The following is a 16,751-nucleotide window of genomic DNA, read 5'->3' as shown; positions in this document are numbered from 1 at the left end:
CGTGAGAACAAAGCTTGACGACTGTGTATCAAGAAAATACTTTCATATACATTATTATCAAGTTTTTTAATTGGTTGATTACAAAATATGACAAAAGTGCATACTCTGAAGCAGTTTGTTTTTTGGAGTGTCTGTCCCATTTTGTTCCCCATTATGTATTCTACAATTATCAAATGTGTATATTAACACCTCGCAACACAAAATCAACCATATGCACACATATTCAAATTGTATTTGCAAGCAAAATATAAAAATCCCTCAAACCATTACAAATATCATGCATAACCTCAAACCATTACAAAAAAAACCAACTAAAAATGGAATACTCATTCAGTCAAAATATTTGCAATAATAATAATTATTAATAATAAAAACTGTAAAACACTCTATTTCGATACCACAAGCTTGATCAGTTTCCTTATGTTTAAACCATCTCCATAACTTTTAATGTAGGAAATAACCTTTATGTAGCCCACAGTAGCTAGTAGAGCGCAAACTCAAAAAATAAAAAAATAAAAATCTTACATATCAGTCTTGATACCTTGAGATCATTTTATATGGACTCCAACAGATTGTGATTCACAACATGTGAATACTTATTTTCCGAGTTGCAGTGATGGGTTGGGTGTTGATACTCATTGACAACATTATGAAAAAAATGATTGGGAAAAATATTTTCCATCGATCCAATAATGCAGAGTAAGAAGGCAAAGTGAAAGGGAGCTCGGGAATCTCTGTGCTCAGTCACAAAAAGCGGACCTGTTGTCACTGGTTATGTGACATTAGACACAGGCTGCTGTACTGTGGCTACAGTCTGACATCAGCATTGTCTTTTGTGATTGGCCTGCAGATTGGTGCTGCAATCTAATCTGTGCCTCGGGGAGTACTGTTCTGTAGCCACATCCGCAATGGCTCCAGGTTCCGCTCCAGCCACATGATGTTCTTCTGCACGTTCTCCACAGCCACCTGGGTGACCCGGAGCTGGGATGACTGGTCTCGTATGGACTCAAAAAATTCCTTGATCTGGAAAAAAAGAAGCACATTCCACATGTGTTAAACACTCACTAAGAACTTTATTCAGTATTTATTAGACTTTATTTATTATACTTGGAAGTCTTCTGCTCCTGTAGCCTATCCACTTATAGGTTTGATGCGTTGTGTGTTCAGATATGCTCTTGCATACCACTGTTGTAATGAGTGGTTATTTGCATTATTGTCACCTTCGACAAGTCTGTTCCTTCTCCTCTGACCTCTCTCAAGTACAACGCGTTTATGACTGCAGAACTGATGCTCACTGGATTTTTTTGGTTTTTCACGCTATTCTCTGCAAATTCTAGAGACTGTTGTGTGTGAAAATCCCAAGAGATCAGCAGTTTCTGAGACACATTCCAGCAGTTATCTGGCACCAACAATCATTCCATGGTCAAAGTCACTTAGATCACATTCCTTCCCCATTCTGACATTTGATCTAAAGAACAGCTGAACCTCTTGACTACTTCTCCATGCTTTTGTGCATTTAAATTTCTGCCAAATCATTGGCTAATTAAATATTTGCATTAACAAGCTGGTGTACAGGTCTACCGAATAAAGTGATCACTGAGTGTATATTATTAATTTATTTGAAACTGGATACTACTAGACTGGCCTAGTTCTTAATCTGCTGCATAGCCTACTGTATCCGTTGTACATAAAACATGCCAGCTACATGTTGTGCACCATTACATTCACTGTGGTTTAAAATCCTCTGACATAGAGGACAGGTCGTGTAATTACCTCCCCAAGCTCCTCTTTAGAAGAAAATTGTGCGGTTGTGCCAATTATTATAGATCGAATGCAGAAAGATCCCAGCTGAAATCTGTCGGGAGAAACAGACGGAAAGACATGCTTAAAAGTATGACGTGATTTAAAAACATATCCTTGAGAGCATTAAAATTGACTAGATTATTTTTAATAGATTAACAAGAATTAAAACAAACATGTCCATACTTTTCAACCAGTGCATTCCAGTTTTTCTTAACAAAGTTCCAGGCCATAAAGTGACCTTTGGGGTTTCTGGCCACTGTGTAGATTAGCGTGGAGAGATCCTGTGTCCTAATCACCTCTCCTTTCATGCCCAAATCCAGCAGCCTGGGAAAAATCACATAAACCTTATCAGATCCCACAATGCAATGGGACTGGGGCCCAAAGGAATATTTCTGTGGACACATGGGGACCTTAGGTGCAACAGGTACAGAACAACTGCAGTAATGTTTGGCACCAAATTGCGGAATTCCCTCTGCCACCATGTTTGAAACAATTAAAAAACACTTCACTCTCATGAAGCAGCATTTTAAACGCTGTTGTCAAACAGAACATTCATTAATTCACCTTGAAAGTTTATCAGCATCTTTGCTGGTAGTTAATGCTCCCATGATTTTGTCTTTCTCTGCCTCTGAGAAGGAAAGTTGATATCTTTCCAGGAGGAAGGTCCAGCCTCCATCTTCTTGGGCACCGATGGAATAAATGGTCTCAGTTACATCGGTAGGTAGACTGGAGAGACCACATCAAAGAGAATGATTTTAAAAAGTAACTGACAGAATGCATACCATACTCTTGTGGATATCAAATGTGCAACATATATCCATTGTAGCTTAATCCTTTCAGCAACTGCAGGGCATGCCGGGAATGTAGCATGCAGATAGCATTGACTCAAACGGCGTATTGTTTTAGTGAACAGAATATGCAGACACAAAGAAGAGGTGGAAGGTTGAATGACCTCATTGTGCCATTAGACTTCACCCAGTTGTTGAACAGGTCCATTGCTTTTAGGACACAGGGGGGATAGCCAAGGTCACAAGCCACAGACAGCACCTCAGAGCGCAGCTTTCTGTCAGACACGGACCCTGCATCACTCCAGGTCTGCATGTCAATCACTGATTTGAAGTAGTGCAGAATGTACGCCTGTGAATACAACACAGAAATTGTGAAACTTGGTGAAAATATCTGTCTCTCATGAGAAGAGACATACACATATAATGCAATATTTCAGGTAAATTCACTTTCATTGCAAGATGTCTAGAATTCCAAAAGCAAGTGGACTTGGGGACATATTTATTAAAGTGTGTTTGTGAACAAGTTATGGTAGCTCAGGCTAAAAGCCATTTATTAGGTCTGTCTCTATGTTTACAAGCAAGAGAATCACACACACACACATGAAGGAATGTATATAATGAACTGTTTTAGATTAATTCACTTCACTTTCTTTAAGTTTTCAGAATTCAAGAAGCAAGCAAGTGTGCAATTTGGTGTGAAATGTATTAGTGTTATTTGGGCAAAAAATAATGGCATAATTGTATAGTAATTGTTCATTGATTAGAATGTATTAATACTGGCTATAATACAGTATAAACCATTATACTGGCTTATGATATAGGCCAAAACAGGTGATCAGACATCGGTCCCAAATATAGACAGTGAGTAGACAGTGCACTCAATGTAAACAGATAATAGTACTGCATTGAACTTGCTGTACCTGTTAAACTCAGATAATCAATATTACCTTAATTTTGCACATGACAAAAATATTCCAAGGGTGGCGATGCTCCCTATTATTGCTGCTTCATTTTATTGCTGCCTTGTTGCTGTATTGCGTGAAATAGTATGTATGTTAAAAGGTAATGTCACAAATATTAATTTACCTTAGAGGCACATTCTCTACAATGGCCTGATACCATTTAAGGATTTGAGGATTTCATAAGATTTTGGCCAAGGGTCTGCTCTGGTAAAAACAACTACCCCTTATTGCAGTATCTAGGTGACTGAGAGCACAAAACTGTGTCTCTCTGGGTGTTTTTGGCTGTTAATTTGTGACTAACTATAATAGCTTGGTTGAGCTGACAAACGGTACTGCATTGTTACTGTCTGACTTGACAGTCTGTGCATTTTTTGCATTCTCTGCAAAGTCACAGACATAATTTGTGGAGAGTGGATTACAAAATGACAAGGCCTGCATTGTTGAAGCATTAATTATGAATTGAGCACATGTGGTCCTTTAGTTTATCAGTAAGAAGCACATTGTTTAGCACAGATGTTTAGCAGCAGCAATGAGGAGCTTGCTTCCTGTGGAGCAATGTGGGGTTAAGGGCTTTGCTCAAGGGCCCAACAGCTGTGCAGATCTTATCATGGCTACACCAGGGCTTGAACCTTCTAGGTCCCAGTCATGTACCTTAGCCACTACAGGCTGCCCAATTTGATGTGGTCCATCTCAAGCACACCTGATACAACTAAATTATCAGGGCTTAATTAAGGCTTAATCGTTTCTGGATACCTGGATCTGGCTGACAGTCCCCAAGGAGAGGTTTGTGAACCACTGCCAAAGACAGCCACAAAGTAGGCCAGGTCCACAAACCTGAGGCTAGCTCTTTGGGCACGGTGTGGTCAATGTGTAAAACGTTTTTTGGTTTTGATAATGTTGCAGTAAACATGCTGTAAATACCTATAAATACCTATACAGCAACATATACCTTTAAGTTTTGGGTGACATCGACAATGTTCCTCTTTTCCACCATCTTGTAGAAGGTCTCCAGGTAGCCTAGTCCTTGCAGGAGGGGAACATTGTGCGTCTCAGACTTCAGGTAGTCAGTCAAGTCCAAGGCTTTATTCAGTGGAAGCCTTCCTGCCCTGAAAACATTAACAGCTATGGTGAGGCCCATCTGGTGGAATGTAAATATGAATCTAATATGTAGTAGAGTACACACCAGCATTGAGAAACTGTCTATATATTCATAATTGACATTAATGGCCATTACATTAATGGCATTTGGCAGATGCTCTTATCCAGAGCAATATACAGTTGATTAGACTAAGCAGGAGACAATCCTGCCCTGAAGCAATGCAGGGTTACGGGCTTTACTCAAGGGCCCAACGGCTGTGTGGATCTTATTGTGGCTACACCGGGGATTGAACCACCGACCTTGCAGGTCCCAGTCATGTACCTTAACCACTATGCTACAGGCCACCCTATATGCATTATACGCATACAAGAGATTGGTGTTTTTTTCCAGAGAGATAAAATTGTTGTACTCTCCCCTAGCTTCACCTTAGTATCTTACCACATCTGTCTGACAGACTCTTGATAAATGCAGGGCAAAAACATATAAACAGATAAAAGTGAGCATTATGACATGGTGTGGTGAACAGTAGGCTTACGTGGTGAGCTGAAAGGCGTTGTGAACCAGGTTGGCTCTGTCCTTGTAGCTCAGTGCAGTGTGGTTCCTCCTCAGGAGGTTAATTAAGCTGTCCCATCCATCTCCCTCATAGTGCACAATGTAATATCCATTCATGTCGGCATTAAACTTCACCCAGCTAACATCTCCTGGTATCTCAAGGGTGTCTGTAGTAGGACAGTCCGTGTGAGATACATGTATTGTACAAGTACAGAGGGTGAAAATAGAACATACAATAACAATAATTTAAAAGTAACAAGAACATTATTACCGGATTGTGTTTCCAGCAGATGTCTCACAACAGTCTTGGAGTTGCTTGTCATGTATGTCAAAGGAACATGCCACAGGTATCTATAAAACACGCATCATGCATTTAAGGGTATGGATACGAAAATCTGGCTCTCAAATCCGAATCCAGCTCTGGTTTTCTTTCCTCCCTGAATTAACTGAACAATTAGAGCTGCTCATTGGCCAGACTTCACAGCCACTTCACAGCCCTCAAGGACCATGGTTTGAGTAAGAGGGTCTTAGGGATACCTCGCCTTTTCAAGCTCCAATAGTAAATATTTTCTTAACTACAAATATTTCTTGCTTAAGAATGAATAAATATCATATAGCCTAGTGCATAAGGACATTTTAAGGAACCAAGAAGATGGTGAAGGTGATCATCTGATTTTGACTGGAGGGTGACCAGTCAGCAGCTCAATTAAGGGCATTCAGCACATAGAGCTATCAATACAATTGATGTGTGAAGCCTATTAATGCTGATGGACGATTAGGCAGTGTTCCTTAGCAAGGTTTATTTAACTGGGAAACCTGGGAAAACTCCTCTCTCACCCCTGTTGCATGGAAAGCCATAACGGATCACTGGGAAGCAAGGTTTTCAGGAAGCGCTCCTGTGTTATCCTCAGGACTGATCCCTGGCGGGCCACAGTGACCAGCGGAATGCCCTTCTGCAGGGTCCACGTGTTCATCATCTCCTTCAGGTCCAGGTGCTCTCCTGCATAGCGATACTACAGAGCAAGAAGAGCAGGGTCAACTTTAACAGCACAGCGCCACCTGGTGGGTGTTTCACAATACAATAAATGCTCAACAAGGACATTCCAGAAGGTAATTTAGCAACATCATCAGTATACAATGATATTGATGACATAACAATGATAATGGTAATAATAATACCTTTTGTAATATGTACAATGTCGCTAATTTAATTAAAGTGCTTAAAACACCAGAATTGCAAAAAAGCAGGTGTATGGCAAGCAGAATGGAAATGCACCACACACACATTTCAGGATATAAAATATGAATGAAAAAAATAAAATGGTAAAAACACAACTGAAAGAAATAAAATAACAGAAAGTTAAATCCACTCACTGCATTCTTGGCTGCTTGGCCACTGCTGTAGCAGAACTCCCCAGAGGTGAAGTCATCATCGCTGCACGTCTGTAAAACAGATTTATATATTATCCATATCTAAATACTGAATATATTTGTATATATTTACACTCAATATACACTGTGAAATACAGCAAATATAACCAAATGTTGTCAGCCCTACACAACAACTCAACTGCTGCAGCAGGGTGCTTTACACTTGCTGCCCTTATGCACTCATTATGTGTCTGCCAAATCAATGCAATGCAATGTAATGTAACTGTTCAGACTGCTAACTTTATGAAATGTAAAAAATAAAATAAAAGTTGAAATATTTAAAGATTTAAAAGTTCTCTGGGACATAAGAGAGTGAGAGCCAGGAGGAAGGGATGAAGAAATACATTTGCTATGCTGTCCCAGAGGTCTTCATTTTTGGCGTTCTTGTAGCTGAACCTCCTCAGATAGCGGATGATGCCGCTCTGGAAGACATCTTCTGTCAGGAAGTGTCTCAACATGTGCAGAATGCAGGCTCCCTACGACAAAGGAAATGACAGTCTGTGAGACAAGTAGAGTCACAGATGCACTTCAAATGTGCATGAACTCAGCAAATTATTGTTTAGATCATGTAAAGAAATACTCTTGAAGTCCGCACGTGTTTTGGAGTGCGTTACCTTGTCATAGGACACGGTGTCAAACATCTCTTTAATCTGAGTGGGGTTCTCAGCGGCACTGGAGATTGGTCGGGAGGAGTTCAGTGAATCTCTACCAATAGCAGCAAAGCAGGTGCCAAGCAAATAGTCCTCCTATTGGAGCACAATCAGTCTGATTTTTATAAGGGAAAAAATGTAACTGAGACTCATTTTGCTGACTGTATTACTTACCTATCAATTTGTCTGACTGTCTGTCTGCCTTTCTGATTTTATTTAGTTTGTTTTATGTTTTACTATCTGTCCCTTGTTCTTTCTGAAGACACACTTATCACTAAGCATTGTTCTCGAAGAAAATTTTGAGTATTTAAATGTATATAAATGTATATAAATATCATATATAAATGTATACAGCATGTATTAAAATATCTTGGAGAAACATCAGTGACTGCTGAGGCCATTGTGACATCAACTATGGCCTCAGCATTATTATATTTGGATATTTATGGCGTGTGTCTTCAAGAATAACTGGGACGTACCACTCTGAGCTCAGGGTAGGTGGCATCCACGGAAACAAACTCCATGTATCTGGCGAATCCTTCATTCAGCCAGATGTCATTCCACCACTCCATGGTCACAAGGTTCCCAAACCACTAGAGGAGAGAAAGAGGAACCCTCAGAATGTCAAACAATTAAACTCACAGCAGCAATGATCAGCAGTAAATGACAGCATGAATTTAATGAAAATATTCAGCATACAGTATGACGATTCTACTGGCAGTTTATAATCCAAGTTCCTGAAAAATGTTGCCTATGTTTGGCTCTGCATCTGTACAGTGTCAGCCCTCTAGTGACAGCCCTGTGTACAGCCACACTGGACGCACCTGATGAGCCAGCTCATGTCCGATCACCATGGTGACCCACAGCTTGTCCGATGCTGACGACATTTCGGGATCGAACAGGAGGGAAGTTTCCCTGTAGGTTGTCAGACCCCAGTTTTCCATGGCGCCGGACTGGAAATCTGGGATGGCGATCAAATCTAACGGAGAAATGGGAAGCAAACAGCAGGAGCTGAAATCCAATCACAGCTTCAGATCCCTGAGGTTCGGTGAATCAGTTTGAGAATAATTCACACTGTGTCACAGAGTGTGATGGGAAAGGCAGAAAGAGAAATGTACAAGAAGAAAAAATAATTTAGGCCTACAGTGCAGTCAAGTAAGTATGTATGTTTTCTGTTGTTTTCGCTCTGTACTCCAGCAAACAAACAGGTGAAATAAAACAATCACCTTGTGGTTTAAGTGCAGACTTTCATGTGTATAAAAAGGGCTGCAATTCCTACACCGTTCACCCAGGTTTTTAAATCCATATTGGTGAACTGTGTATGAATTTCAGCCCTTTTTATACATAGTCTCCCACCCCATTTTCAGGGACTAAATGTATTGCATTTATCAATTACATTGTAATCATACCCCACACTTTTACATTTCCAGTTTCCAAATAAATAACTGCATAAGTTGATAAATAACTGCATTCATATCCTTACAAATCTGAATAAGTATGTGTGTGAGATATGATGAGCATCAGAATCAGCTGGCTTTACCCTGTTTTGGGAGGGGGTAGTAGATGTTAAAATATTTCTCGTAGAACTCCAGTAGTTTCACTGCAGCCTCCAGAGCATAAGGAGTTTGGTGCCATTTGTCTGGAACGGCGAATACAGAGACCTACAGTGGGAAGAAGACTGCATGAATCTTACATTTCAGCAGAAATGTATTCTAACGGATATCTTTGAGCTTAATGCATCTACCATAAGCCACATGCTAATCTTAAGAGTTCAGTGGAAGAGGGCTTGAAGTCAAATGGGATTTTGTTTGTAGCACATACGTCTATTCCAGATGTGGTTCTTGCGGTGACAGACTTGAAGTCGCACACGACAAACGCCACCAGGTAGGTGCTCATCCGCACACTTGCTTCAAAGTGGTCCTCAAGTAGACCATCATCCAGAGCAATGGTTTGCTCCTACATGAAATCAGAAGATTATTATACCTCTATCTACTTCAATAGCAAAGAAGGTAAAGAGTTAATAATGTCTTTTACTCTGTGTGTACATTGCACTTGAACAAACTACAGAGTCAGCCCTTCTGTGTTTGCTAATTTGGCACCTGCTCTCAGACTTAACAGGCATTTTTAGACTTGGAAATATTCCCAAGGACTTGAAATGGTATGCGAATTAGTCTTAATTATTACTCTGAATTATGCCATTTTTATTCAATTGCACTGGAGGTTAATTGCATTGGAGGTCTTTTTTAAAGTACAACATAAAACCCAACCCATTAATATCAAATATTAGTATAGATATAAAAGACAGAGAGGTGCATCCATACAATGGGCATGTTGGACAGTGCAACATGTTTCTGTCCCCTCCTTATTCTGACAGAGTAGTTCGCCTTAAAACTGGGCTCATCAAAGCATGGGAATGCCATCCGTGCTGAGGTGGGTTCAAAGTGTGTCGATGCCAGCACCCTGCACACAAAAAATGCATAATGTCAGTGATCGACAGAGTTCACACATAGGCTCTGATTTACTAAGACCTTTCGCATGAGCAAAACCTTATGGTGAACACAAAACCAATAAAATGACAGATGATTGGATGTGGTATTTGTTTTGCACCAATCATTTGTTTGTGCTAAAAGGTTTTGCGCATGCTAAAGGCATTAGTAAATCAGGTCCATAGTCAATTCAAGTCCAAGGCTAATTTATTGAGCAGGGCTAATTGGTCAATATTGCACTGCACACATTTACTGGAGACTAATACTATGTCTGACTTCTCCTGTTCCAGGGGCTGATGATAAGTGAGCATGTCCATGTTGAACCAAAGCTGCAGGTATTCAGTGTAGTTCCCTCTCTATCACCACCCTGCTGTAAAATCCAACTATGCCAGCTTCACCAGCTTGAAAGCTGAGCTGGTCATAAGCTGGTCTAACTGGTAGCTTGTCTTTTTCAAAACCTAGCTTGAGCTGTCCTGTGAAATATTTTCCTTACCTTGTCTCACCGCTTTTTGTTTTGTAGGTACTTCTGTAGAAACCGTAGAACCCATCAGCTAACGGAGCAGCAAACTCCAGGTGAAGGAAGTACTTCTCTCCACTGCTCAGGATCTTCGGAGAGAAGATGGCGATCTGTTCATGGGCCGGATACTCCAGGACGGGGAGCTGCTTGTCTGATTGGACGGCCTCGCTCTCGTCCAGGACTGTCGCCGTGGTGATTTGAAGCTTCTTGCTGTGCAGCACGACCCAGTTGGTGTTGTTTTTGACGTCGATCTCAATCCTCACCGAGCCGGTGAAGTTGAGGGTGGTCAGGTTGGGGTGGATGAGGAGGTGGTAGTGGATGGGGATGATGTAGGTCGGGAGCCTGACTTTGCTCCATGGGAACGGCAGTCCGTTTGTGGCCACATGTGCTGAGTCATCACTGCTAGCACTGACAATTGAGTACGGCAACAGGGCTAGTATCAGGAGAAACATTATCTAGAATTGAATAGTACGTTTAAAAAAAGGGTTTCTGTCTGGTTTTCATTCAATTCCAAGTATTCAGGAATGATTCGCAGCAATGATTTCAACCTATCAGAGGGGAAAGGTCAGAGAAACATTAGATATCTATCACACTCTCAGACACTCTCTTTCACACACACATACACACATACAATTACTCTTACTCTCTCTCTCACACACACACACACTGCAGACAAATAGAAAAATACGAGTGTACAGCTCTTCTAAAAATACATTTGTCTTGTATTTGACCTTTCCTTGAAAAACAACACAATGAGCACACCATAAAGGAACAGTGCACAAGCTGCACTGTGCCCAGACGCAAACACACCAGTAAAAAGTTTGTGAGTCCTGAACTGTGCAAGCCTTATCTCCTCAGTAAATAGCACAAGGTCAGACTGTGTGGTACATTAGTGGCTCTCCCCTCAGTGTGTGGTGGAAACAGAGCAGGCTGTGTCTGTGTGAGCTCGTGGGATGTGGATTAGACCTACCAACAGCAGGAAGAAGGGCTCGTTCACTCAAACTCGTTTCCCCACAGCACTAGCCAAGTCGGCTCCTGGTTTTGGCAGCTCTCTCCGCCCACCCTCCCCCCTCCTTTCTCCCCCGGGCCGGACAGACCCCCACAGCACAGACACAACATGTTCAGACACAGCACAGTATTCCTGCGTTCAGATGGCATTCGATGGACTTGGTTACCTTCAATTCAGCCGCATCATCCAGGCCTGTTCTTCTGCCCCGACGCTCAGCTTTCATTTTCTCTTTCATGAGTCTGACCCAGAATTCCCTGGTGTGGAGCAGCCACTGCTAGCGCTGCTAATGCTGCTGCAGCACGCTGCGTCACGTATGCTAATGACAGCAGAACAGAGCTGTGCTGCCTGCTCTCCCGCCCAACAATAGCTGCTCAGAACAAAACACGGCTTTGCCAGCCCAGCTATTTCACAACGCCAGCATCAAAACATGTTTATTACCTTAACCTTTCTGCTCTTCACCACTTGTTCATTAATACATTATCTGTCTTTAGACATGAAAAAGGAAAGGAATAATGTCTACACTAAATAAAGTGTCAGTGGAGGTACATTTTTTTTCTTCAAGAATCAAATTTCCCAAATGTACCATGAAAGTATAGTAATGTTCTATTTGTATGCAAATGCATTTCCAAGCAAGAAAGGTACAAATTGATTATATACTGAAGGCTAGGGGTACAATTTTATGCACCTATAGGGTACTGCCCCAGCGACAAGCATTTCATTTCATGCTGAGAGTGTATAGCTTTTCCTTTAATCAAATTAGGAACGTTGTATAATACATTATACAGATATTTTGTGACAATAAAGGAGGGTCAGGGCTAAACACACACACACACACACACACACACACACACACACTGTATGGTGGATGAGTGTATTAGAGCTCCTTCAAGAGAATTTAAATTCTCAATAAATATGCATGTCTGTTTTTCTCAGACTGGATAGGGAATTTGGGAACAAATTGTGTTGATTCAAATACATAATGTTGTGCAGTATAAGCTTTTAGCAGGTGTGGGATGTTCCAGGGAGTTCACTAGAGAGAGGACTAACAGCAGCTGACAGCAGTTTGTGATACCATCAGTATGTTACCTCAGAGTACACCAGAGACCAGCAGGTGTGTCACAACTGCCGTTTATACTCCTTAGCAAACAAACTTAGCATGGGGAGCCAATAAGAACATACAGAACATACTGAAGAACATACAGAACATCTCTCTCTCTCTCTCTCTCTCTCTGGCAGAGTGTGGCTAGGAAAGTGTGAGACAGTAGTAGAGATTCCACAGCGCGGGTGTGAGGTCACATGACCCAGCGCTATAATCCCCAGCCCGCCGTGCCTCGCCCAGTAAAACTGCACACAGCAGCAGAATGATCCTCTGCCTCCTCGCCCTTCATCTAATGGCACGTGAGTACAGACTGTTTACTGACCTACAGACCAGCAGGGCCACACAGTCAATGTAATCTGCTGACTTTGTACTTGCTTGTGTGGTATCCAGAGACAATGAGTGTGTCTGGGATGAAGCTATCTCATAAATCAGTGTTTATGTAAAAAGTTGTTCCCGAAAGTGGGAACTTTTTTACAAAAAAAGAAAACGTATTTTGAATGCATATACATGCATATTTTAATTTACTGGCAGATTTATTTTTAATTCAATGTGTATATGTTCATATCTGCTAATGAAAACAGGAGCATGTCCTAATGCTGAGATCTCAAACAGAATCGTTCATTAACATCCTGTTATTCCACATTGTTTCCTGTGTTGTTCAGTGGCAGTGGAGGCTGAAGTCTTCGCCACCCTGGGACCCCCGTTCCACCTCCCCAGGGAAGGGGGCAGCAGAACCATCCTCGTCTGCCTGGTCAGCCACCCCACGCGGGGCGACATGCTCATCACCTGGCTCTCCAGCAGTGCAGGGGGGTCCCATAGCATCACAGACAGTGTCGCACAGGAAGAGGACGGCACACACAGTGCCATTTCCGTCATATCTGTGCCCACTGACCAATGGGACTCATACACCTGCTTCATCACTCACAGTAACCCAGCAGTGGTTACCCAACGACGCTACAGCCACTTCTTAGGTGAGCCTTCAATGGAGGCTATTTGCTGCTGAAGGTGTGAAACAATGATTTGTGACTGTAGGCATATGGAAGCTGGAGTTATTAGAATGCTAATTTCAGTCAATAGTTTACTGCATTTTGATGCACCATATTTTATTTTATATGTTTGACACCATAAGTATTCCTTGTGCGCATGTGTGTGCCAGCAAGTGGACAGTGTGTGAAAGTGAAATGTGTTATCTTCCAAATAATTATCCCAATGTCGGTACATTAAAGTATCCTCCTGTGTGGGCAGTTTGTCTGCCATACTTGAAACTTGAAACTTCTCTTATTTTAGAAGAAGAACATAACCGCAGCTGTTATGAAGATGCACCCAATGGTAAATTACAGTATTCCTAATACTTTCATTTTGTACAGAATTAAAGTATGGTATTAGATGTATAAGTTATACAGGTTTTATGTTCACTGAATTTCTGTACATTTTAAATGTGGCAACACTGGAAAAAGACTGTAAGGATATGTACAAAAGGCTACAAATATTGTATTGCGGGGTATATACAATTATAGTAGATGTTAATATTGTTTATCGATTTTACAATGCTGTTGTAACAAATCCATACTATATGTCGATCTGAAGTACTAATTCCATTCCACCATTATAACACTATAACCCAAATTGTTGTATCTTTTCCCAGTTATACTGACACAATCAGATGCTGTTTTCATCCTGGCTCTCAGAATTCTACTTTTAAAAATAACAATCTTCAATCTTCTGATGACTACAAATGCTGTCATAAAATGGTAAGGAGCTCTTAATTTCATGGAATATGCTAGAATTACCTGTACAACCTTTTTTTTGTTTTGTTGTTTTTTATCTTGAATGTGTAAGCCCTTGTATCTGTGGCTGGTCTGTTACATACAGATGTAACAGTGAACAGTACCTCATAGCAGGAGCCATACATAGCATAGCATAGCATGGTCATACATACTGCTTGCTCTAGATATTATCAAAGAATGATGTTGTGACTATGATGTAAAGCACTGAGTAACAATTGTACATTAGGAAATATTTCAGATTCAACATATTAAATCCATTTTTTATATTAAGAACTAATGTTTTTTTTGTTTTTTTGTTTTTTTTTGTTCTTGGAAAAGAGTGATGTCCAGAAAATATTCCCAAGGAGAATGTGCAGGAATATTTGTCCTTCATCATGATCTCATGATGGAGAGGATGAAGAATATTTCCAGAGAAAGTTCCTAACATGGCATCTGGGAAGCATTGTGTTTGAATATCAAGGCCTTGATATTGAAGCCAATTATTTGTGTGAAAATGATGGAAACGATATCAGACACATTCACCATCATAACCTGGCTGTGAAAAGGATGCGTGATATGAAAATCAGTTCATACCACACACATGTTATGCCTACATGAAAGCCTATGATGATGTGTTATGAACTTGAGGACAGAGTTTAGCTGAACGAGGTTAGGCGAAGTTGAATCTGATTTCTACACACTGACTAGAAATGGAGCCCTGTGTGTCAGGCCTGTTTTTCTAAAGCGACACTTTGCATAAAACAGTGGGTGTGAGTTCATTGTGCAATGATGGCTCCCTTGGCCTTATTACAGTTCCCACTTCACCGTATCCATAAATTCCACTCATAGGCCATTATTCCCAACATCACAAAACCGAGATGTCTTCTAATGTTGCCAGAAAGCCTAAAAAACTTCCATTACCAGGACTTTGTCCACCTCCAAATGTGTTCCTGTTGATTGCAGAGACGGTTCCACTACATTAGGTCCACCACCCCCCCCCCCCCCCCATCCACTTCGACTGACACCTGCTGGCTTACCACCCCCCGAAATACAACTGGGCTTTACCCATAATCCCACTGCGCTGTGGGGAACATTGTTTAAAGGTCACTGTTGCTACACGATGTGCTGCAAGATGGAAAATGCTTTTTCAAATGAAATATTTGCAAGTTTCTGTTGCTTCTATTTATGAGCATGATTGTTCTTATCCCAGATTTTACACGGACAACTAACTCCAGAAAGGGAATGTCATTTCAGGAGAAGGGAATGACATTCTGTACATTTCCAAATGTAGATTATAATTGGCATTCATTAATGTTGGATGAAAAATGCCTCACATAATGACTTATGACTTATGTACCAAAGCCTGACAGTTTATTCAAGGGTGCTTTTTCTGAAGCAAGATGATTGTGTTTAACAATGTATGATATTACACTCTTTATGTACACGTCTTTGCCTCTTTTTGTGTGGGAAGGTAAGCCACTGACAGAAAGCAGTACAGTGTTGACATCACATAAACAGTAGTCCAGTAAAAGGGTGTATTCTCATGTAAGCACTGAAATGAACATTTTGTTTGTGTATGTTAGCCCACAAAAGTGGATGTTTATGGTGGTATCACGCAATCAGGCTACAATCAAATGCAGTTGTGTATTTTTCTCCATTAATGGATACAGATGGGGATCGCATAATTTAATTTCTCTCCTCATACTTATCGACAGGTTAATTAAACAAACTGGTTGTGTTGAGTCATTTAAAACTGTACCAGTCTTAATTTAAACTTTCTTAATTCCACTGTATCACAGGAAATGTAATTGAAACATTCATTTAAATGTTATTTCTATTTTGTTGTTAAGGAGACATTCTTATCCAGAGTGACTTACATTTTGACATTATATTAACCCATTTTTACAGCTGCATATTCTCGAAAAAGCCGAATCTGTGGGCAACGTGATCTACAGTGCATGAACAAAACTCAGGGGAAACATTTCAGAACTCACCGAAGATGGTGTGTGTAGCTCCCACAGGGCCTACCTCAGGCAAGACATATGACATGTTCCAGTAACAATGTACCAGGGAACTCATGCCTGCAATGATCTGTCCTTTTGAAGATTTAAAAAAATAAATGTTTCACAATTTCTGGTCCTCTGGATGAAGTTGGCAAGCATTGAGAACAGTTACTGATACAGGAATATTTTTGAGTTTTATAACTGAAAATATATTATTTTTCTGTGGGATATGTGTACAAGTTACTTGTTTGATAAAGTAGGATATAGACAAGCTATAAACTAATGCTTCCTCATAACCAAACTGGAGGAATACATGGTGACCTAGTCTTTTGGGTTGTGTTTTGTTATGTATTGGAGAGAACAAAAAGTAGTTTTCTGGTTATTACACAATGAGTTCATATGAATCAAATAAATATGCAGTGTACAATTACAGAAAAATAGTTCACAGAACAGGTGGCATGTGTTTCTGAGAACAAAAAGAGTTTATGAAACCAAGCTCAGTTTGCTTTGTGATAACATCTGCTGGCAGCGTCAAAGCTAACCAACACAAAGCAGATGTTTTGTTTTCTGAAGTGAGTTGGCCTTT

General features: G+C 40.6%; 2 protein-coding genes across 3 annotated transcripts; one reads left to right on the top strand and one right to left on the bottom strand.

The window, feature by feature from the left end:
* Positions 1-747: 747 nt before the first annotated feature.
* Positions 748-11,594, bottom strand: LOC133140304 (endoplasmic reticulum aminopeptidase 2-like). 2 transcript variants are annotated; one of them, XM_061260134.1, is made up of 19 exons: positions 11,464-11,594; positions 10,265-10,836; positions 9,607-9,745; positions 9,107-9,241; positions 8,826-8,946; positions 8,110-8,264; positions 7,765-7,878; positions 7,250-7,381; positions 6,980-7,111; positions 6,579-6,647; positions 6,042-6,217; positions 5,476-5,555; positions 5,188-5,371; positions 4,503-4,659; positions 2,756-2,940; positions 2,368-2,529; positions 1,987-2,127; positions 1,774-1,855; positions 748-1,023 (listed from the first exon to the last, which is right to left on the bottom strand). In XM_061260134.1, the coding sequence occupies exons 2-19, from the start codon at positions 10,738-10,740 to the stop codon at positions 865-867; spliced, it is 2,799 nt and encodes a 932-aa protein (XP_061116118.1). In that variant the 5' UTR covers positions 10,741-10,836; positions 11,464-11,594; the 3' UTR covers positions 748-864. The 2 variants fall into 2 exon arrangements, with proteins under 2 accessions (XP_061116118.1, XP_061116119.1); XM_061260135.1 differs by lacking the exon at positions 11,464-11,594 and adding an exon at positions 11,259-11,355.
* A 1,047-nt stretch (positions 11,595-12,641) lies between these two features.
* On the top strand, positions 12,642-14,518 carry LOC133140125 (pre T-cell antigen receptor alpha-like). The gene is made up of 5 exons (XM_061259726.1): positions 12,642-12,695; positions 13,059-13,367; positions 13,684-13,725; positions 14,042-14,147; positions 14,502-14,518. Coding segments are annotated over exons 1-5 (495 nt in total). The 5' UTR covers positions 12,642-12,658; the 3' UTR covers positions 14,503-14,518.
* The last annotated feature ends 2,233 nt before the right edge of the window (positions 14,519-16,751 follow it).

The sequence above is a fragment of the Conger conger genome, chromosome 11, assembly GCF_963514075.1.
Source record: "Conger conger chromosome 11, fConCon1.1, whole genome shotgun sequence".
Lineage (NCBI taxonomy): Eukaryota > Metazoa > Chordata > Actinopteri > Anguilliformes > Congridae > Conger > Conger conger.
This window is presented reverse-complemented; position numbering and strand designations above follow the sequence as displayed.